Source organism: Rana temporaria, chromosome 4 (assembly GCF_905171775.1).
Source record: "Rana temporaria chromosome 4, aRanTem1.1, whole genome shotgun sequence".
Classification (NCBI taxonomy): domain Eukaryota; kingdom Metazoa; phylum Chordata; class Amphibia; order Anura; family Ranidae; genus Rana; species Rana temporaria.
The window spans coordinates 408,833,462-408,856,745 of NC_053492.1; the positions used below are offsets into that span (position 1 = coordinate 408,833,462).

General features: G+C 43.1%; 1 protein-coding gene across 2 annotated transcripts in view; it reads right to left on the reverse strand.

The window, feature by feature from the left end:
* PPP3R1 (protein phosphatase 3 regulatory subunit B, alpha) overlaps positions 1-23,284 on the reverse strand; it is an 89,699-nt gene that overhangs the window by 34,452 nt on the left and 31,963 nt on the right. For both annotated transcript variants that reach the window (XM_040351262.1, XM_040351263.1), the window contains exon 2: positions 3,691-3,730. In XM_040351262.1, coding sequence (XP_040207196.1) covers positions 3,691-3,730 — 40 coding nt within the window. The remainder of the gene's footprint in view (positions 1-3,690; positions 3,731-23,284) is intronic.

Below are 23,284 nucleotides of genomic sequence, written 5' to 3' on the forward strand. Positions count from 1 at the left end.
TACCCTGGCATCAAAACAATGCTTCATTCAGAAGGTAAATTACGATTTTTTTTACGCACTAGTAAAATCCTTTTCTTGGAGTACGGAAAAGGACTCTGGCTCTTTAAATCACACACATTTGTTAAGTTCTGCCAGATAATTATTCAGACCTCCTCTAATGCCAATTTCAAGGTGTCAAAACCTGCACACTTGGGAGTCTAAGCATTTCTTGACCCATTTGTTATCTGGGTATATTGGCATGGTTTGTTATGCTGCCCACCCCTAAGCTGGACCGCTTTGGGATGTCAAAGACGTAATGATTAAAGCGCTTGTGTCCTGTACTATAGGAAACAGTTATTTCCCAGCAAAGTCCATTTTATGTTCCACATTACAAGACACGAGTCACCGCCCTCTGTTCTCATGGATCTCCCTACAAAACTGAAGCTAGCCAGAAGTGGGAAGATTAACATAGAGAGGGGGGGGTTCCCTGCAGCCTTCTTTTTTCTGACAGTGTTCACTTAAAGGTTGTTGCATATAACCTACAGTAGTCTTAATGATTAACAGCGCCTCTGTCTTGTACTGAGCAACCAATAAATAAATATTTTATTACACAAAACACTAGAAAAGCTAAAATGCAGTAACTGCTGAAATAAATGGTTTCCTCTTAAATTTTCCATATGTATTTGTTTTGTAAATGCCCCCTTTTGGTTTGTATTGATGACAGCTAAACCTCCAGTTGCAGCTGGGCATTTGTTACCTTGCCAAAAGCTACTTGGCTTTGCTGCATGTTATTACAGCGCACAGGTAGGCACATCACCACACAGCAGCATTGCGCAACACACCGTGCCGATTTGTGCAGACACGAAGTGTCACTTTGTGCACTTCTAATAAAACAAAAAAACGCAGAAATTATGCGTTTAGCTAAAAAGAGCATCACATCGCTCCTCACTGCAGCCTTAAAAAAATAAAGTCAACATTAAGTGTGTTAGCAGTGTGATTTGGCCCTTAGTTTATCTAAAATAAAAAGTCAACACAAGGGAAAAAAAATACTGTATAGTTAAGCATGATGTGTCCCTTGGGCTGATTCTTCTTTTAGAAGAAATGTTCCTCCCCACCCCTAATATTCTGATGCAGCAGGGGTTAATCCTGCTAAAGGGCTGTCAGCGGCTATTAAGAGTTTGACTAGGTCTGCCCTTACCCGTCATATCTCCCATTCAAAAGAGCTGTACTATAGATTATATGAATGACAGGACCACCGAAAGGCGTAGCGCCATCAATCATCTGCCTGTTCCCAATTCATGGATTCTGTGGTGTAGTACAGCTTCTATGAATGGAGCATCTGGCAGAAAGGATGGACATAGTCCAGCTCTCTTGAGAGCTCCCGACATCCCTTTTGCTGTTTTAAACAACCACTGCACTGGAAGATTACTGCAGTTGACAGTTTTGGGGGCCGTGAATGACCCAGGGGACACGGACAGGGGAAGGGTTCTCCTGAAAGGAAAATAATCCAACGCAGGAGACATGTTCATTGTAAATGTTGATGTTGTGATGATTTTTCTATTTTAGCTAAACTTATACGTAAAAGTAAATGCAAAAAAAAAAAAAAAAAAAAAAAAAAGATTTTAATAAAAATAAAAAATCTATCCTTTTTCAGCTTTTTTCCTGTGGCTTGAAAAGGAGCCCGAATTCCCTTGGAATCGGACAGTCTCCTTCCTTCTTTCATATCTTCCTGCCCTGTCAACACTATCCATGAGTTCAGAACCTGGTATCGTTGACAGACATCTGCAGTTGCGTTTTTTAAAGCCAACAGCAGGTATATGAAAAGTTTGTTTTAAAGTAAAGTACTTTTACATTAACATGGATTGTACTACAATTATTTTAGCACACTGAGGTACTGTACCCACCAAGGGTTCACATATACATTTACCCAACAAGAAAAGTCTCACTGCATATTTTAAATCTTAATGGAATGCCCCTGGGGGTTCTAGTGCATGGCAGTGTGTTGCAGTCAGCTGCAACTCTGGTGCATTTGGAAAATACAGTGGAGTGCCATTGAGAATGAATGCATGTGTGTAATCGCATGTAAACGCATCATAACGGTCAACCTAAATGAATCCGTAATCAACCCTTCATCTATTCTAAACCAATAAACGAAATTTAGCGCTTTCTTGACTATAACTACTTTTTCTTTTCAAACCCTGTTATTATAGAAACCTAATTAAGAAGTATAAAAATGCTCCCTAAATGGATATATTCAAAGAGCAATTATCCTTTGTGGCCACCTTCTTTGTGCTCAGCATTCCTAAACAGGATATACTTTTCTGCAGGGCTTCCCTCTGTGACCTGCCCATACAATCTCTCGAAAATCTTCCTAGTCGCCAGGCTGTACACCATATGTATGTGTGGCCACTATTCACTACAATGAAAGGCCTATCAGGTGGCATGTTGCGGATGTGCCTTCTAGTGAGGTGTATGGGCTGCGAGTACAGGTATAGGCTGGGATTTTGAAAATACCCACCAATAAGCCTGTAGATGCATTAAGGGGTTAATGTTTTGAGAGTATTGTAAGTGAGAACTTTTAGGGTTCATGCGCTTTGCCGGAGCCGTGATGTCCTTCCCGTGCGGGAGCCCTCGGTTCTGGCACAAAGCTCTGAAGTTCCAGCAAGGTATGTCAGACCTTCAGAACGCATGCGCCAGTGATGTCATTGACTGCATGCAGGGCAACTATCGCCTAAACGGTGCAGGTTTAGAAGATATTACATTTTACCTACAAGTAAGCCTCATTATAGGCTTACTTGTAGGTAAAAATCATCTAGCGGGGATTACAACCGCTTTAAGCTAATCATGGGAACCCCCACAGGGATTGCGGCATCTAATTGGGGGCAGGGTGTATTAGCAGGTGTAAATGCACCCAAAAATTTGTCATTTTAGAGTAGGTAAGGCTACACTTTTTTTTTTTTTAATTGCTGCCTGTGCTACACTTAGAAATTTCCCTCACTTTCTGACAGTTACTAAGAGTCACACAATCTGTAAAAATGTGAATTATGTTCTAAGCTTTCCTTACATTATTATATATATATTTTTTTTAAAGTTACATTTTAAAAGTACGGGTTTAAGATTTTTTTTTTTAAATAATAATAAATTATACTCAGCTAGGTGGGAGCAGCATCTGTTCTCCGCCACCTCCAAGACCTGAGCAATCAAACACAGCTGATTGCTAAAGTTATCAGTCTGCAGAGTTAGTCACTTTGCTCTGCCCCTTCAGCTCTCACAAAAGTGCTGGGTCGAGGAGGGGACGGGAGCGGCAGCCGATCCAGGCTTCTGGGTGAATACTGACCATATAATAGTCTGGATCTTTTCAGAGCCTGGACCAGCTCTGTGACATCAGCAAACAGCAGGCTTAAGCCCGTTGTCGGCTGAAAATGAGTCACCGGAGTGTAGAATGAACTGTACTCCTGTGATCCATAGGAAACGTAGTCAAAAAAAGCTTTCCCCAGAAAAATAAATCAAATCATCATAGAAGACTGATCTGTCCAACAAAATCTATTACCGGTAGCAACTCAGTTTAAGGCCTCCAGTCCCAGGATGGCCATCACACCACAAAACACACCTCTATACCACCATTCATTTTTGCATTCATGTGCTTTTGCATCATAACCAAATCACAGTTCTAATCATTACTGTATAGATGTTTGAAACAAAATGACTTACAATGTGAGCACATTTCCAACGGGTAGCTTGCCTCATTTCCCTGTAAACAGAAGAAAGAAAACTGTTAAGAATTGTGGCCAAAGCCAAGTTAAAGCAGGCTCTTTAGCTGAACACATATACACACGTTTGCTTGGAAGGCTTGCTTGCCAAACTTGTATTTAGTTTGGCCACAACAGGCCAACAGCCATTAATGGAGATGCCCAGTGGTTGGAATGAATCACAGAGCTTCAAGGAACACAGGTGTCTAGTGTATAAACAAAACCTACATTTGTAGAGCGGGGCACGGAAGTTCTGACAACTGGATTTGTTATTCATCACAATCTGACACAATTTTATAAAATAGAAAAAACTTCCACCCCCCCATCACAAATATACCTTATGTCACAGAGTTCAAATGCAGACACACCATGACTACCAACCCCTGCACTGGTTAATGGGTTAAAACAGGCAGTTCACTACCCGTCAAATGCCCTCCCACCGTGTATCCATCTTCAGAGGATAAGTCCACTTTTGGGAACACGCAACGTTCCTGCTCCTGCAGCAGCTTAGGGATCCAAGCACCTTGTGTGACAGCAGTACGGGGAGAAGTTACCCACACCCGCTGTCACTTTAAAAAAAAAAAAAAAAGTGTGACCGTATGGGGGCTCCACCCACATTGCCATGTCATTCATTTACAGAGTTCTGTGAATGAACAACAAGTAGCGAAATCCTTTGCACCCGTCAGCTTGTATGAACTACCACAGCACTGTTAAGCGCTCTGGTAGTTGATTCTATTGGTGTGAAACTGCCTGCCAGAACAAGGTACGATGTATGGGCACACAGATTACACCGACAGTCTGCAGAAGTCCTGCATGGAACAAGCAATCTTCTGACCGCTGGTGCAATGCTTTCCAGGCTCCTTCAAATACAAAAAAAATGCAATACCTGAAAAAAAAAAAAAAAATGAAATGTGCATTTATTTTTAAAAGGTGAACTTCTCTCTTCAATTGGAGAAAACCAAGAAACCACGTCTTAGGCTGGATTCCCACCTATGTGAATTGGACGCAGGTTTCCCCGCATCCAATTTGCATAGCAGGAGATTGTGACTGGATCTCTATGGAGCCGGTTCATACGTCTCCGCAGCGGCTCCAGTGCCAATTGCAGAGGTGCCCTGTGTGTCTTTTGGTCCGTTTTAGATCCGAATTCAGGCTGAAATCGGACTAGAAAATGGATAAATGGACTCACCAGACTCCTGCCGTGAGCCGCATGTGGCTTAGATGTGAACCTAGCCTTAAGCAGGCCATGCATGGGTCGAATTTCGAAAGAATTTTCTTTCAAAATCTTATCCAAGAATTTTCTCTTTCGTATTTCACACTATTAATGGGCTGCAGCAACAGCCGATTCTTGTGTAGCCATTGAATTTTAATAAATCGTTGTTAAATTTTTTTTGGGAAAAACAAACGATTTTCTAATCAATGACGGGAGAATCGTGCAAGAAATTTAATCGAAAAAGAAAATTCCCAGAAAGAAAAGATTCCTACAGACGAAAATTTTCTGAAGAACATGAGTAAAAATTTAAAGTTTGGTTGGTCGAATTTCGAAAACAATGGCGGCACCATCCAATCACAATGAACAAATGTTCTGATTTTCAAAAGAAAATTCTTTTGAAATTCGACCAATCTTCGAGATCAGGGAGAATAGTTTTAGTAGAGAGGCATTGGTTAGCTTAGAAATGTTTTAGAGGTCAGGTTCCTTTTAAAAACATCAAAATTCTGCTGGACCAGCCAAATTTTTATCAGTTTGTGGGCTCTTCCACTTGACAGGTACATGCTGGAAAATTTTCGACCAACGGCTGCGCCCACTGCTGTCAGAATCAATCTTATGCCATGAAGGGGATGAAATCCTCCATCCAACTTGTTTGTGTGCATTAGGAAACCAGCATATGGTCAGCTAAAGTGGCTGTAAAGTTATGTTTTTTATTTTCTAAATAGGTTCCTTTAAACTAGTGCATTGTTGGTTCCCTTACCTTTTCCTTGACTAACCCCCAGGCAGAATGGCTCGGAAGATGGGGGGCAAGCTTACTGAGGAGGAACAGGAAGTAAGAAATTCAGACAAAGAAAAAAACATTTAGAAGGGAAAATCGAAGGAAAAGATTAGTGAACCAACAATGCACTAGCTTAAAGGAACTGATTTAGAAAATAAAAAAACAAACCTTTACAACCCCTTTAATGTCCAGTACACACAGGCCAAACATCGGGAGACACCAATTTCAATAAAAAACAGCCAGCATTCGGCCCATGTGCATGTTAGATTAGCAAGCTGGAAAACCAGCAGCCGTCCGACTTCCATGACCGGAGTGTTCTGGTGGGGGGTTGTCTCCCTGTCAGAACACAACAGCTCAGTGAAGGAGATCGCTGTACCAATGGAGTGTAGGTTTCATTCAACCCAGCAAGAACCTATTGGTGTGTAACATGCTTTAGGCTATAGAAGAGCGAGTTTAAATCTTCCCCACTACCCCAATCAGAAGAAACTTCAAAAGGATTTAGACAGAAAATCTTCCCAAAGCAAGGTGAAATCTCAACTGTTGACCTAAATCACTAGGACAGACAACCCAACAGGAAGATTTACCCTTAATTCCTGATGTAGTCATAAAATGTAAACTTTTTTTGGGGTGGGGTTTAGGGTATCCCTGGCACTTCACCTTTTACTCCAATGAAAATTATTTTTAAATCTCATGTGACAGTGGCACATGTCAGTATTTTTTTTTTACAATTATTTTTATTTAATTTATTTTTTACAATTTATTTTTTTGATTATATATTGCAATTCCTTTATTTTTTATGAGCCCTGTTGGGGGGCTTTGGTGAGATATCAGGGGTCTTAACAGACCTCTGACATCTCCCCTCTGAGACAGAGAAAGGGACTAGGGACACTGATTCCCCAGTCGATTTCTCAGCAGCCTCAGCAGCACTGAAAATGAATGGAGAGAAGACAGCGGCTTCTTTTCATTCATAAACTGAAACATTGTAAACACAGTTTACGATGTTTCAGTTATGTGAATGTACAGAGTCATCACTGGCTACAGGAATTCTGACTGATCGAGGGGGTGGAGGAGGAGAACGGAGGGGGGACACGGCGGCAGCAAGGAGGGGGGACACGGCGGCAGCAAGGAAAAAGACGGCAGCATGGAGGGACATGGCGGGGGGCTGGTGGAGGACAGTCAGCGGTGATCAGTGCTTGTAACTTCCCCACAGCACTGATCACCCTGACAAAGTATCGGGTGAAATATATATATATATAAAACATTTTTTAGGGTTGTCCCGATACTAGTATCGGGACCGATACTTGGGCAAATGCTCGGTATCGGTCCCGATACTGATACTAGTATCGGGACAAATTATTATATATATATATAGCAAAATCTTCAACTAAACTAAAACCCTTCTCACTTTATCCAAGACTAAAAACAGCTTCACTTTAAAAGGCACTTAAATACTAATATATATATAAAATGGTGAAGCGCTTGAAAAAAGTCCAACATGGACCCAAAATATGTTGCTGGCACAGACTCAACTGCCAAAAACAAATGTAATCAACCTTTAACTGCTTGCTGACCAGCCGCAGGTAGGCTCTGCTACGAGAGCACGTAGCTATATGTCACCTCTCCCCTCCCAGCAGCCAATAGGGGCGCGCACCCCGCTCTCCCCTGATGCGCGTGCCCGGCGGTCGCGATCACCGCCGGGCACCTGCGATTGCTCGTTACAGAGCGAGAACCGGGAGCTATGTGTGTAAACACACAGCTCCCGGTCCTGTCAGGGGGGGAAATTACCTATCGTTTGTTCATACGATGTATGAACAGCAATTTGTCATTTCCCCCATGTCAGTCCACCCCCCCTTCAGTTAGAACACACCCAGGGAACATGATTAACCCCCCCCTTCCTCACCCCCTAGTGTTAACCCCTTCACTGCCAGTGGCATTTTTATAGTAATTAATGCATTTCTATGCATTGCCAGAAGGCATAAATTGTAAATTCGTTGTTACAGTTTATAAAGAATATGTGCAGGACTAAAGCTGGCCATACACCATACAATTTTCTTATTCAATTTCCTTTAGATTTACCTTCAACTGTGTAGTACAAGGGCCTGCCTGATTACATACAAATTGAAAGTGTTTAGATTTGACCTCATATTATATGGTTTTGGTAAATCTAAAAGGAAATCTATAGAAGAAAATTGAATAATGTATGGCCAGCCTTAGGCTGGAAAACACATTCTAAACGTGTTTCTATTTGGTTCAGGAGGGCCTACAACACAGGATACTGTTTTTTAACTTCTGTTTAACTGACTTAACAGATGTCTGTCTGAGCAGACACTGCCTCTCTACCCAGCTGACAAGATCGATCCTCTTATGTGAAAGGATTCCCCCAGCATATCACTTTTCATATCTGTGCAAAAGGCCAAGGGATTGCACACACACAGCAAGTTCTAAGGACAGACGCCTACACCTACATGGAGCCTCTTCAGAGCCATGTTCTAACTGGGACACATTCACAACACCTCTGCAATACAAGCACATTTTTCTATGTTTTAAACACACAGCAGTGCAAAGGACTTTTGACTGGTGTAGGTCGGGAGGATGTGTTGCTCCTGCCAATAGATCCATTTTCTTTTCTATAATATGCCAACTGCCCAGCAAGATTGACACAAACTTACAGGACAACTGTACCTTACACAGTTCTTGAATGGCCAAATGCCTGCCAGCTGAGCGCAGTACCCGTCACACAATACCTTCATCTCTGTTCAAAAGTGTCATTGTTTGGCCATGTCACAGACATCTGCTCTAGAAAGGTCTGTGCCCATTTTCTCTACAGAACAAACAATGTTGCCATCCTATTACAGGAAGTGGAAAAATATATCTAATGACAGGAGTAACGGGCTTAAAGGGGTTGTAAAGGTACAATTTTTTTTTCCTAAATAGCTTCCTTTACCTTAGTGCAGTCCTCCTTCACTTACCTCATCCTTCCATTTTGCTTTTAAATGTCCTTATTTCTTCTGAGAAATCCTCACTTCCTGTTCTTCTGTCTAACTCCACACAGTAATGCAAGGCTTTCTCCCTGGTGTCGAGTGTCGTGCTCGCCCCCTCCCTTGGACTACGGGAGAGTCAGGACACTCTCTACGTTGCAGATAGAGAAAGGAGCTGTGTGCTAGTGGGCGTCCCGACTCTCCTGTAGTCCAAGGGAGGGGACGAGCATGACACTCCACACCAGGGAGAAAGCCTTGCATTACTGTGTGGAGTTACAGACAGAAGAACAGGAAGTGAGGATTTCTCAGAAGAAATAAGGACATTTAAAAGCAAAATGGAAGGATGAGGTAAGTGGAGGAGGACTGCACCAAGGTAAAGGAAGCTATTAAGGGGGGGGGGGGTGATGTACATTTACAACCCCTTTAAAAACATTTTACGGGGACAAAAACCCCATAAACCACCGTGTTAATGCAAATAACTGCATCCAATATTTTTCAACTTTACCCATAATAAAATTTCAAGTCCAAAATCCACTTTAACATTTTATGTGACTCATTTAAAAATGGACATCAATAAGGGAGAGCCTATGAATGGAATAATCAGGTAAAGCATACAGTATTTGGGTTTATAATCTAATGAAACCTAAGAATTTAGCCACTCTTTAAAATGTTCTAGCTTACAATGGGTTAAAGTAGAACTATAGGCAAACCATTGTTTTCCTTTTGGATATATTAAGAGAGGATTATAAGCACGGTAAGGTTTATTTCTGCCATTTGTCGCATTGGGGAGATTTACCTTCACTTCCTGTCCTATAGTCAAAACAGGAAATGAGTAGAAATGCCTGCAAATTAAGGAAATCCCTCGGGGACCTCCAGGTCACCAGACCTAGTGTACCTATTGGAAGATTTCCCCTCTATTATTTTTCTGGGGACAACCCAAAATTTGGGACTGTTTTTACCTTCACCGATAATGGTAACAAGACAAATAAAAAGGGTGAATCTCCCTAATGGAGACACAAGCAGCAATAAACTATAGCAATAGCTATACTTCACACTCTGTAAACTGTACTTTGTAAAGTGTCCATAGAGTGTCAGATACCTCGGTGGACTTTACTCATATAAACCAGCACATTTTAAAAAAGGTGAATAAATCATACATTGAATATTCCAAAAAGACTTGAGGAATCCTCCTCGTATAGCATATCTGGATCATTCTCACTTCCTGATGTGACCTGTAAAATAGCGGGGCATTTTTAACCCTAGCGGCTGAGAAAGGGTTAAAACTGCTTGCAATGCGCTGCTGAAGCAGCGCATTGCAGGCAGTACAGCCGCACTGTCCCATTGATTTCAATGGGCAGCAGTAGTGGAGGAGCAGTATACTCCAAAGATGAGGCTAGTGGGACTTTTTTTACCGTCCTGCTAGCGCACCACTCCAGTGTGAAAGCCCTGGAGTGGTGCGCTTCCAATGGGGACACTAGTTATGGGGGGACACCCCCCCCAGGATTCCCTAAAATTGGAGGGGTTTTCCCTCTAGGTTCTTGATTTGACCATGGGACAGGAAGTGAAATCTTCACAAGGACACAGATAGCCAATAAAAATAAAACCTGTCAGGGGTTATAACCCTCCCTTACGGCAGCCAAAATGAAAAAAGAAAAAAAAAAAAAAAAAAAAAACTTTTGCCATTAGTCACACAAATGTGTTTTTACAGCAATGTTTTGCATTGAAGTACCCAGTAACTAAATAAATAGCTATGAGTACATCAAACGCAAACGAGGCATCACAATTCACATGCAAGCTGCTTAGTTTACAATGCCAGTAAATCATGTAACCAGGGGGAGCCTGGCCTTGACATTACTACATTACCAACATTTAACCACAGAAAGCAGACAGAACTAGAAAGTTTTTCAACAAGGTTATTGGTCGCCTATATTTCCCTCCTGAGGGATACCTTCACCCCCCATCTATTTGATATATAGAGCTGCCACATTTTCAAAATACAGAAAAAAATGGCCCTACAGAACTAGCAACTGATCTGAGCATAGGACAAGCTGGCAGATTCATCCATAAATCTATAGATGCATAGCAAGAAAAAATAAAAAAACACTTAAAAGTGTTAATATGCTAAAAGATAATGTAAAACATGACCAACTTCAAAAAAATAAAAAAAACCTAAACAATGCAAAATGCTAATCCTGTGCAAAAACAAACATAATCACATTCCTAGCATCAAAAATGTAAATAAAGGTAAAATGATGCAAATAAAATTGTAAGAAAGTCAGTGTCCAAAAATAATAAAGTCCAGTGAACATATCACAAATTGTGAATCCTTCCTCCTTCACCAAACACAACCTTCCTTGTGCCAAACACAACCTTTTTTACCTAGCGTACCACCATCTTGGTGCGCTTCATAAATATATGCGCCCCTCACACTTGGATCTCTAGATCAGCGGTTCTCAACCTGTGGGTCGCGACCCCTTCGGGGTCGAATGCCGATTTGCCATGGATCGCCAAACCCAGGGCTGTTCCTGGAGCCCGCGCCACTTTCCCAGGACTATCCCTGGAGCCTGTGGCCACCCATTCAGTTCACAGCATTGATGGGGGACGGAGACTAGAGAGACAGTTGACTGGTGAGGAACGTAAAGTGGGAGGGGGTGGAAGAGACTATCCCTCGATTTTGGCATTGGTGTCACTGCTACGAGACACCATGGAACCCGGAGACACGGTGAGTATCACTACCTGTGATTATAGTTGCCATTAGAAGTCCCCACTACAGTTCGCAGATCAGCAGATGACCTTGATTAAGAGCACCTAAGTTGGCTGATCAGAACTCCCCCAGCACTGCCACCGATTCCCATTCTCCCACCAACAAGGAGCAAGAGAAGGGGGGAAACCAAATACATACATGGAAGAGAGCAAAAGAGGGGAAGGAAACAAAAAAGCAAAAAAAAGGGGGGAGAAAACAAGAACAGATAGAGAATTTAACCACTTAAGGACCGCCTAACGCCAATATACGTCGGCAGAATGGCACGGCTGGGCACAATCACGTACCTGTACGTGATTGTTAAACGCCCTGCGCGCACGCCCGCGACCCGGTCCGAAGCTCCATGACCGCGACAGTGGGACCCGATCGCCGCTGGAGTCCCGCGATCGTTCCCCGGAGCTGAAGAACGGGGAGAGCTGTGTGTAAACACAGCTTCCCCGTTCTTTATATTATTATTATCAATAAAAATTAAAAATAAAACAAAAAATAAAACAAAAAATAAAACAAAAAATAAAACTTTTTCTTCAGTCTAGGCCGATATGTATTCTACAAGCAGTGAATCACCACTGGGTTTTGTATTTTTTTTTTTTTCTAAATAAATGATAAAAAAAAAAAAAAAAAAAAAAAAGACGACCAAACATTTATATAGGCTGCACTGGTAATCAGGACATGTCCCTTTTATACCTTTCACAGTTATCGGCTTTCTTCTTTCCTCCTCATGCTGTCAACATGAGGCAAGGAGGGCTGATAACCAGCTTCTGTTTACATCATCACAATCAGTCGTCATTGGACACAGCTGATCACATGGTAAAGAGCCACTGATTGGCTCTTTACCAGTACCACAGTGGGCGCGATCACGGGAGGACATCAAATGAAGGCTTCCCTTTAGCCATCATTCGGGCCATAGCACAGTCGACAAGTAAAATAGCCAAAACATTTTGGATGGAGTAATAACCACTGTAAGGTTTATTTTTGCAAACTTTGTCCCATTGGGAGATTTACCGTCACTTCCTGTCCCATAGCCAACCAGGAAGAGGAAATCTCTGCAAAGGGAATCTCTTGGGGACCCCCAGGTCACCAGAACTAGTGTCCCCATTACAATAGTTCCCCTCTATTTTCTGGGAACAACCCAAAATGTTGAATTTTTTTTTACTTTCACTTTCAATAATGGTAAAATGGACAAATGGAGAGGGTGACTCTCCCTAATGGGGGAACACATCGCAATAAAGGTCTTATAGGTGTTCTAATTCATTTCCCCTCTATCCAAGTGTTGCCTTTAGTTATACTTTAAACAAGCTTTTATATGTACACGTGTCTAACACCACTAAAAGATCAGAAGATGTGAAAAATCTTCTCCATATGAATGAATGAATGACTTGTATAGCGCTACTTATGCGAACTGAATCGCCTCTGGGCGCTTTTTCCAGCCAGAGTCTGCTTGGCTGGTGTGGTCATTTTACCCCGTAGGATCGTGACACGCTTGGGACACACAGTCATACGGTCAAACAGTCAAACATATGGTGTTTGGTCATGATTTGAAGAATGGCAAACACTGAAATGGTGCATTCCATCAAATAGTACATCTGCCAGTGGGAAGCCAGCACAGCACACAGGAAGAGTACTAGAGGGGGTATCTGCACACGTTCATACACAAAACCAAGACAGCGCAGTTTTGTAATTCTACTTGACTGACATCATTCAGCAATGAAAGCACCTTTGTTTTAGCCCAAGAGAACCGCCCTGCAGGCAGCATTTTAAATGGAATTTGGAGCTGTAAAACACTCAAATGGTTTCTGATCACCCACTCCAAAACATTAAATAAAGTATGTTAAAAGTGATCCATGTTATGAAATGGGCTGTAGCCACACAAGACATGTATACTGTATAGGAGAGGTGGAGGCTCAGACTTTCCAGCATATTACATCTCAGGGATCCCCCACACCATTCTCAAGTATCCTATTCAGGCCGACATTTCTGGAACACGTGTTTCAGGCTCAGGGGAGATTCTCCAGGCATGCTGTAATGTCTCGGGTTTAAAGATGCAGTAACGTTAAAGAGAAACCCAACTCTAGAAAGAAAGGCCATTTTCCTATATCTGGAGACTTGTTGGGTAATGGGAAATATAAGAGCTTTAGATTAAAAAATAAAAAGTAAAGTGCAGCACCTGCCCACAGTGGCCAGACAGATTTTATATTAGGAGAAAAAAAAACGCGATTTGTTATGAGCAAAAGCCAATTTCTTCTCGCGTCTATAAAATAGCCCTAATTTTCCTAGAAGAAAGGTACATAGTCAAAAGGCGGAATGAATGTAACCGACACAAAAGAAATAGCATTAATGTAAATGCTTTTTAACTGCTTGACGACCGCCCACTGTCCTTTTACGGCGGCAAGTCGGCTCCCCTGCGCGAGAGCCTGTAGCATAACATCGGCTCTCGCGCAGGCCGCTCACCCCCAACTCCCGTGCCCGGCGGGCGCGATCGCCGGACACACGCGATCGCTCGTTACAGAGCGGGGACCGGGAGCTGTGTGTGTAAACACACAGCTCCCGGTCCTGTCAGTGGGAGAAATGCTGATCTTCTGTTCATACAATGTATGAACAGCGATCAGTCATTTCCCCTAGTGAGGCCACCCCCCCCACAGTTAGAACACACCCAGGGAACATACTTAACCCCTTCCCCGCCCCCTAGTGTTAACCCCTTCACTGCCAGTGGCATTTTTATAGTAATCTAATGCATTTTTATAGTACTGATCGCTATAAAAATGCCAATGGTCCCAAAAATGTGTCAAAAGTGTCCGCCATAATGTCGCAGTACCAAAAAAAAAAAAAAAAGCTGATCGCCACCATTACTAGTAAAAAAAAAAAAAAAAAAAGCCATAAAAATACCCCCTATTTTGTAAACGCTACAACTTTTGCGCAAACCAATCAATAAATGCTTATTGCGATTTTTTTTTTACGAAAAATATGTAGAATACGTATCGTCCTAAACTGAGGAAAAATGTTTTTTTTTATATATATTTCTGGGGGATATTTATTACAGCAAAAAATATTATTTTTTTTCAAAATTGTCGCTCTATTTTTGTTTAGAACGCAAAAACTAAAAACCGCAGAGGTGATCAAATACTACCGAAAGAAAGCTCTATTTGTGGGGAAAAAAAGGACGCCAATTTTGTTTGGGAGCCACGTCGCACGACCGCGCAATAGTCAGTTAAAGCGACGCAGTGCCGAATCGCAAAAAGTGCTCTGGTCTTTGGCCAGCAATATGGTCCGGGGGTTAAGTGGTTGTAAAGGTTCATGTTTTTTCACCTTAATGCATCCTATGCATTAAGGTGAACAAACATCTGATTGCCGCCCCCCCAGCCATTGGCTCGCGCTGCTTCAATCAAATCCAATGACGCGGGCGCTGGGACGGGACCAAGTCATGCACTCAGCGGCTATGTACACCAAGTGTATCACACGGGAGCGCGCCGCCCGCAAGGTAACCTCCTCAGAGGGGGTTAGCTATTGCAGGGAGGAGCCAAAAGAGCCGCAGTGGGACCCCAGAAGACGTTCAGGGCCACTCTGTGCAAAACGAACTGCACAGTTGCGCAAGCACGACTTTTTTTTTTTTAAATATACCTGAACCTTTAGTATCATGGCAGCTCAGAATGAATAGTTTAAAGGGGTTGTAAAGGTACAATTTTTCTCTACATAGCTTTCTTTACCTTAGTGCATTGCTCCTTCACTTACCTCATCCTTCCATTTCGCTTTTAAATGTCCTTTTTTCTTCATAGAAATCCTGGTGTGGAGAAAGCCTCTTGAGGGGGCAAGCAGGAGTGTCAGGATGCCCACTAACACACAGCTCCTTTCTCTATCTGACATTTAGCTTCACTAAGCTTCCCAACACTAGCTTTATTCTGAAGACTAACTCGGCCAAAGCTGAACCATTTGGCTGAAGTCATCTGCTATATAATTGTATTTCTCAGAACACATAGGGGAGAACATTCCTAGTGTCATTGATGCCTTCCCCCCGCCCCCCCACACACACTTTTGTAGAAGGACATGATAAACGTGTCAAGGCTGAATTGTGAATACATATTTTGTCATTGGAGTGCTAGAGAAGACCCATTAAAGCGGTGGTTCCCCCTTAAAAACAACTTTTTTTTATTCCACTGGCCCCCCACATTACAATCGAATTAAGGCTCTTTTTTTTTTTTTGCTGCTGTACATACCTTGATACAGCATCTTCACCCGTGCATCCGGGTTGCGAGTCCCGCGGGAGTGGGCGTTCCTCACATGCTGTTGATTGACGTTTTGCCCAAAAACGAGCTCTCCCCCCGTCACGTAAGCCGCGTCACGATTGGCGAAAGGAGCCGAACGGCGATGCGCATGCGCAGTATAGCGCCGACTCGCTGTTCGGCTCCTTTCGCCAACCGTGACGCGGCTTACGCGACAGGGGGGAGCTCGTTTTTGGGAAAAATGTCAATCAAACACATGTGAGGAACGCCCACTCCCGCGGGACTCGCAACCCGGATGCACGGGTGAAGATGCTGTATCAAGGTATGTAGAGCAGCAAAAAAAAAAATAAGAGCCTTAATTCGATTGTAATGTGGGGGGCCAGTGGAATAAAAAAAAGTTGTTTTTAAGGGGGAACCACCGCTTTAAGTCGGGTTTACAGTCATCTAAATAACAAAAATTAAACCACAATTGCAGCTGAAGCTAGATCTAATCTGGGTTCCGAGAGCAAAAATGTTGTGTGCTGCCTTTGTGAAGTTGATTATTGCTGTCCTGCAGGTGGGTGAAGCGACAATAAAAACTGCAATATAACAGTACACTGCAAGGGAATTGCTCCACCAACGCACATTAGTAGTTTAATACAGAGCGCTCCCTGCTGCCGTATTCAACCTAATGAGAGACGACAGCTTCATACAGCAGCACTGTAATGATCCAGCGCTGGAAAAATGGAAAAAACTTTACTTTGCAGACATAACAGAATTGAGACTGATGTCAAAGGAAATCGTGTACATTCAGCTGAAGGACGGGAAATCAGTGAACAAATGTGGAAGTAGATTGTCGTCATTTAAATCCATCATGGCATCTTAAAAAAAAAAAAAAAAATCTACAACCATTCTGATCAGACTAAGATGTCTGCTAATCATGGCCGTTTGATAGGTTACACATTCTAGAGCAGTGGTTTTCAACCCTTTAGTCCTTTGACCCCTTGATACAATTTTCCAAGTTGTATCAGTAAAATTATTTTCATAGCGTGCGTTGTCAGCGCCCAAGGCAAGAAAAGTAATTTGCGCCCCTAACCCACGGAAATTTAGCGCTCCCCGAGTCCCCTCCACTCGTACAGTTTTAAAACCTCATGGTAAATTTTAGGATGTACCACTCTCTCTTTGTTCTTTTTTCTTTCCCTTTTATCTCTCTCTATCCTAACTTCTTGTTTCCCCCCCCATCCCTCTCTAGCCGTCTTTCTTGTTTTTTCTTTCTCTTTCTTTTTTCCTCCCCCTCTTTTCCGCTCCCTTCCATGTATTCTCTATTTGTATTCCTTCTCTTACCCCTTGGTGGAGGGGATGGGATGAGTGGCAATGCTGGGGGGAAGTTCTGCTCAGTCAACTTAGGTGCTCTTGATCAAGGTCATCTGCTGATCTGAGAACTGTAGTGGGTACTTTTAATGGCAACTATAATCACAGGTAGTGTTACTCACTGTGTCTCCGACTTTGTGGTGTCTCGTAGCAGTGACACCTATGCTGAAATCAGGATATAGGGTCTCCTCCAGCCCCTCCCACCTCAAAATCCTCACCAGTCAGCAGACCTCTAGTCTCTGCCCCCCCCCCCCCCAGCCATCCCATGAACTGAATGGGTGGCTTCGAAGAGGCCGAGTGGGTGGCCGTGTGCTCCAGGAACAGCCTAGCTGGGTGGCCACAGGCTCCAGAGACAGCCCTGCTGGGCAGCCGCAGAAAAGCTGGTGGTGGGGGCTTCAGGAACAGCCCAGGATTTGGTGACCCCTGGCAAATAATCATTTGACCCCCAAGGGGGTCCCGACCCCCCAGGTTGAGAACCGCTGCTCTAGAGGCTTTTGTGAGGCTCCATAATGATGGATTTTGATCAACCGCATTAGCGACAAAAAATTCAGCGCATATAATCTGACACAAGTACTGAAAGCATAGTACAATCAAACACGGCCACTTACGAAAGGTCGTACACACGGTCAGAAAATCTAACGTTGAATTTATTCCAATGAACAAGCCGCCGATTTTCTGATCGTTAGTATGCTGCTTTTGACAGCCAATTACAAAATCGTCAGACAAAAACTGGATGTGCAGGCTCCAAAATTTTTGTCCGTTGTGACCACAACGTACGATTTTCTTTTCTTTTCATTACGGTTTTCTGCCAAAAAATAATCTGAAGAGCAAGACTAGGCATGCTCAGAATTTACTGTAAAAAGGACACAAAAAAAACAATGCAACACATTACGTCACTTCTGACGTTGAATTCTGTTAGCAAAAAAAAAAATGGATTTTCTATTTGAGACTAGCATCCAACAAAAAAAACTGACGAAAATTCATCAAATAATCTGATCGTGTGTACATGACTTTAGGCTGCATTCACACTTCAGTTTTTCTGACACGATTTGAAAGTTCTGTGTGAATGACTCGCATTTGAGATGCCATTCATTTGAATGAAACCTCAAATCGCAGAGCAGGTCTGCTGTGATAAATCACACTGCAATCGCGGCAAGCATGTCGGGGAAAAAAGTTCAGGCGCGTCTTTTGGGCAACATGGTTTCAGCGATGTGTGTTGCTGTGATTGCAGGGCAATTTATCACAAATCGCGGCAGGCCCGTGCCGCAATCTGAGGTGTCATTTAAATGACTGGCGTCTCAAATGCAAGTCCCACGATTTTGCCACTCACTCATCAGTGCTTTCAAATCACGACAGATTCATGGCAAATCTGACCGCGATTCAAAACAATCAGGAGAGAGAGGGGACGGGGGCCGAACCACAGCTTCATGACTGAATGGACACAAAGCTGCAGCTTGTGTTTCCCCATACATAGTAAGCTGCTTGCTGTGTTGGCACTCAATAGGAGGGAGGTGCCAAAAGCACAGAAGAACCCAAGAAGGAGGAGGATCCAGGCTACTCCAGAAGGCAAGTATAACATGTTTGTTATTAAACGAAAAAAATAGATTTTAGTATAACTTTAAATATGCTATGATCCCAGCTTAGCACTTCCTCAATCAGGTTATTCAGGGGTAGGAAAAAGGGTGTATATTCATAGATATACGCTAGAAAGCAACTGTTGGCAATTTTCTCTGTCGGACACATATGAACAGCAAGATCTTTAAAGAAGAGCTACAGTCAGATAAAAAAAAAAAAAAGGCAAAAGCTACAAATACTCCCACAATCCTTGCCTGGGCTGGAAATTTGGAAGTAGAAAAATAAAAGTGCCAATAATGGAGAAGGAACATAACTCATTTAGGTGAAGCTCTGCTTTCTTCTCTTTCTGTAGTTTGTTATGAGCCTCAATTCATAACCTAACCCAGGATAATTAATGCAAGAGTGATTGGATCCGTTCGATAAAAACACAGGAAATGGGGGTTAGGCCACATCAGTGCAGAAATTTGAGATGTGCTGGCCTTGTATTCACACGGACTTCCTCCCTGAACACCCCTTATCCTCAAAATCATACATCAGATTAACCACCTAATCAGTCTCTTTGTTCTTCTCAAGTCCTCCTATCTAGATCTCTCATCAACTCCTCCCACGCTCGCCTCCAGGTCTTTTCCAGAGCTTCTCCAATCCTATGGAACTCCTTACCCCAATCTGTTTGATTAACTCCTACTCTATTAGCTTTTTGACGATCCCGGGAAAAACTCATCTTCAGAGAAGCCTATCCTACCCACACCCAACAACTTTCATTTTCCCATTTAGGTGTGCACTGTGGCTAAATAATAATCAGCACTTCTGACAGGTTTTTAGTAAAGCTAATACTTATAAGTAATATATATTACTTTCACTAATTCTATCATACAGTATCTCACAAAACACCCCTCACATTTTTTGTAACCATTTTATCTTTTCATGTAACACAGAAGAAACACTTTGCTACAATGTAAAGTAGCGAGTGTACAGCTTGTATAACAGTGTCAATTTATTGTCCTCAAAATAACACCGCAACAAAAGCGAGTACACCCCTAAGTGAAAATGGGTCAAACTTGGGCCCAAAGTTTTTTTTTAAACTTTTTACGCACAAAATTTTGAAGTGGTTAGAAATCTTCTATGAAGCAATTGCTCCACTTTACCAAGAATGCCCAGATGCTTACACACAAATATTAGATATAGATAATATATATATATATATATATATATATATATATATATACACACACATACATATATATACACATACATACATACACATATATATATACACAGCCCTCAAAATTTCCACTCGCCTACTAGCATTTGGCGAGTGGATTTAAGCTGGGGGCGAGTGATGCCAGGGCTGCATGAGCAATCTCCCTCCAATCTGTGCCTACACTTAGAGTCCTGATGAGATTGGCGGCCGAAGAGGAAAGGTGCATGCTCAGGAAAAGTAGTCTGGTGAGCCGCGCACAGGCAGAGCAGTACACAGGTGCTCTCCTTACAATTCTCATTAAGCTATGGGACCTAACAGTATGACCTCTCTGAGCCTGCCCCCCTCCCCCAGGCCCCGACCAATGTAGCTGGAGAGCAGAAAGTAATGAGTGAGGGAGGATTGCGAAAATTACCACTCTGGTGCAGCGCTCACTGAAAGTTGCCCTGACATGAGAGTGGCAGCCTTCCAGTTTGTACAGTTTTCTTCTCCTTGTGCTCTATGCAAGTGTCCAACAGTTCAGCCTGAGCACTGTGAGCAGACTGGTCTCAATGTGTGCTGTGCGGTGTCAGTGTGCGCTGTGCTATGGTGTCAATGGCTGTGCAGTTGTGTGGATCTCAGCGCTGGATTGTACTCCCTCCCGCTGTGCTGCAGCTCCTCTCCTCTCCGCCAGCCTGAATAAAAGGGGGAAGTGGGGACATGCAAGCGTGGAGCCGCACACACAGGCTCCTGATGAGATGAATGGGAGACAGCAAGAGAATGGGGAAGAGACCCAGTTCTAGTGCCATGTCCCTCTGGTCTGCCCCCAGGGCCCTGTCCCTCTGGTCTGCCCCCAGGGCCCTGTCCCTCTGGTCTGCCCCCAGGGCCCTGTCCCTCTGGTCTGCCCCCAGGGCCCTGTCCCTCTGGTCTGCCCCCAGGGCCATGTCCCTCTGGTCTGCTCCCAGGGCCATGTCCCTCTGGTCTGCTCCCAGGGCCATGTCCCTCTGGTCTGCCCCCAGGGCCCTGTCCCTCTGGTCTGCTCCCAGGGCCCTGTCCCTCTGGTCTGCTCCCAGGGCCATGTCCCTCTGGTCTGCTCCCAGGGCCATGTCCCTCTGGTCTGCTCCCAGGGCCATGTCCCTCTGGTCTGCTCCCAGGGCCATGTCCCTCTGGTCTGTCCCCAGTGCCCTGTCCCATTTTGTTAAAGTTGATGGTAATATTTAATGTTGTAACTTGATTCTGCATAAAACATTGTCATTCCATGAGATAATCTACGAGGGTGTTTAATTAGTGAGAAATTCAATGCGCTACTGTGAGTAAACGAATGTGATAATATAGTGGTGATGATAAGATGTGTAAAATAAATCTGAGGCCGCTGTATCTAGGAGTGTTCACATAACACAAAATAAGAATAGATAAATAAATAAATGATAAGCGCTTCAAATACGTGATCTAATTCACCGTGGAGGGTAATACCAGTGATGAGTGCACAAACACAATAAGAGGTTAAATGTGATAAGTAACCAATAAATATTTTCAAAATAATCACAAATGATGTGAACCTGAGAAGGTGCAAATAGTGCAATGAGATGTCCTTCAATATTAAATGCAAACAATTGGTGCAATTAGTGGTTCAAAAAAATGAAAATTAAATATACAAGAAAAAATGAATGAATGGATGATAATGAGATCAGAGTATGATCGACAGTCTATATAGGATGGATCAGATGAAATCAATTTCTAAATCTCTGCTCTCCTCCCTCAAGTGGTAAGTATATATCCTCATAGGTAATGTAGTTCCCTTACCTGCAGGGTACTATATATGAGCATATAGTGTGGACTCCACGACGTGATGGTCCTGCTCCTACGAGTATGGATGACTCCCCCTGCTCCAGCTGATGGGTCTCTCCAAGCTGCAGGGTACTATATGTAAGTATATAGTGTGAACTCCACGGCGTGATGGTCCTGCTCCTTCAAGTGTGGATGACCCCTCCCGCTCCAGCCGACGGGTCCCTCCAAGCTCCGTGGTCCGGAGTGAGCAGCGAGATGAGGGAGAAAAGAAAAAAGTGCCTCCAATAGTGCAGTAGATTTGGACTCGATCCGGTTTATTATGGTAAAAGTTAAATATGCAAGTACATTTTGCAGGGATGGGCACATGCAGATGACAAAGTTTTTAAAAATCCCGGGGACGCGGCGTTCTAGGTACCGCCTGACGTCTGGTGGCCTCCGGCTTGTGCGGGTATGTTAGTATTGGTCTGACTCCCTACGGCGTTACGTCACGCACCTCGTGACTTCATCAGGGGACTGATGAAGTCCCCTGATGAAGTCACGAGGTGCGTGACGTAACGCCGTAGGGAGTCAGACCAATACTAACATACCCGCACAAGCCGGAGGCCACCAGACGTCAGGCGGTACCTAGAACGCCGCGTCCCCGGGATTTTTAAAAACTTTGTCATCTGCATGTGCCCATCCCTGCAAAATGTACTTGCATATTTAACTTTTACCATAATAAACCGGATCGAGTCCAAATCTACTGCACTATTGGAGGCACTTTTTTCTTTTCTCCCTCATCTCGCTGCTCACTCCGGACCACGGAGCTTGGAGGGACCCGTCGGCTGGAGCGGGAGGGGTCATCCACACTTGAAGGAGCAGGACCATCACGCCGTGGAGTTCACACTATATACTTACATATAGTACCCTGCAGCTTGGAGAGACCCATCAGCTGGAGCAGGGGGAGTCATCCATACTCGTAGGAGCAGGACCATCACGTCGTGGAGTCCACACTATATGCTCATATATAGTACCCTGCAGGTAAGGGAACTACATTACCTATGAGGATATATACTTACCACTTGAGGGAGGAGAGCAGAGATTTAGAAATTGATTTCATCTGATCCATCCTATATAGACTGTCGATCATACTCTGATCTCATTATCATCCATTCATTCATTTTTTCTTGTATATTTAATTTTCATTTTTTTGAACCACTAATTGCACCAATTGTTGTTTGCATTTAATATTGAAGGACATCTCATTGCACTATTTGCACCTTCTCAGGTTCACATCATTTGTGATTATTTTGAAAATATTTATTGGTTACTTATCACATTTAACCTCTTATTGTGTTTGTGCACTCATCACTGGTATTACCCTCCACGGTGAATTAGATCACGTATTTGAAGCGCTTATCATTTATTTATTTATCTAATCTACGAGGGTGTGTTTACAGGTGCAATTAGGCGCAGGGCAGTGTATGAATTAGGTGGGGCAACTGGTGGCGAGTAACTCTTGAGGCCTGGCTAGTAGCTCAGGACTTGAAATTTTGAGCCCTGATATATATATATATATATATATATATATATATATATATATATATATATATATATATATATATATATATATATATATATATATATCACACATACAGTCATATACTATGTACCTTTGCCAATAATAAACTGCCCTTGGGAAAAATGGCGACTACAGATCAATGCGCTTCTATAACTGCAACTAGACTA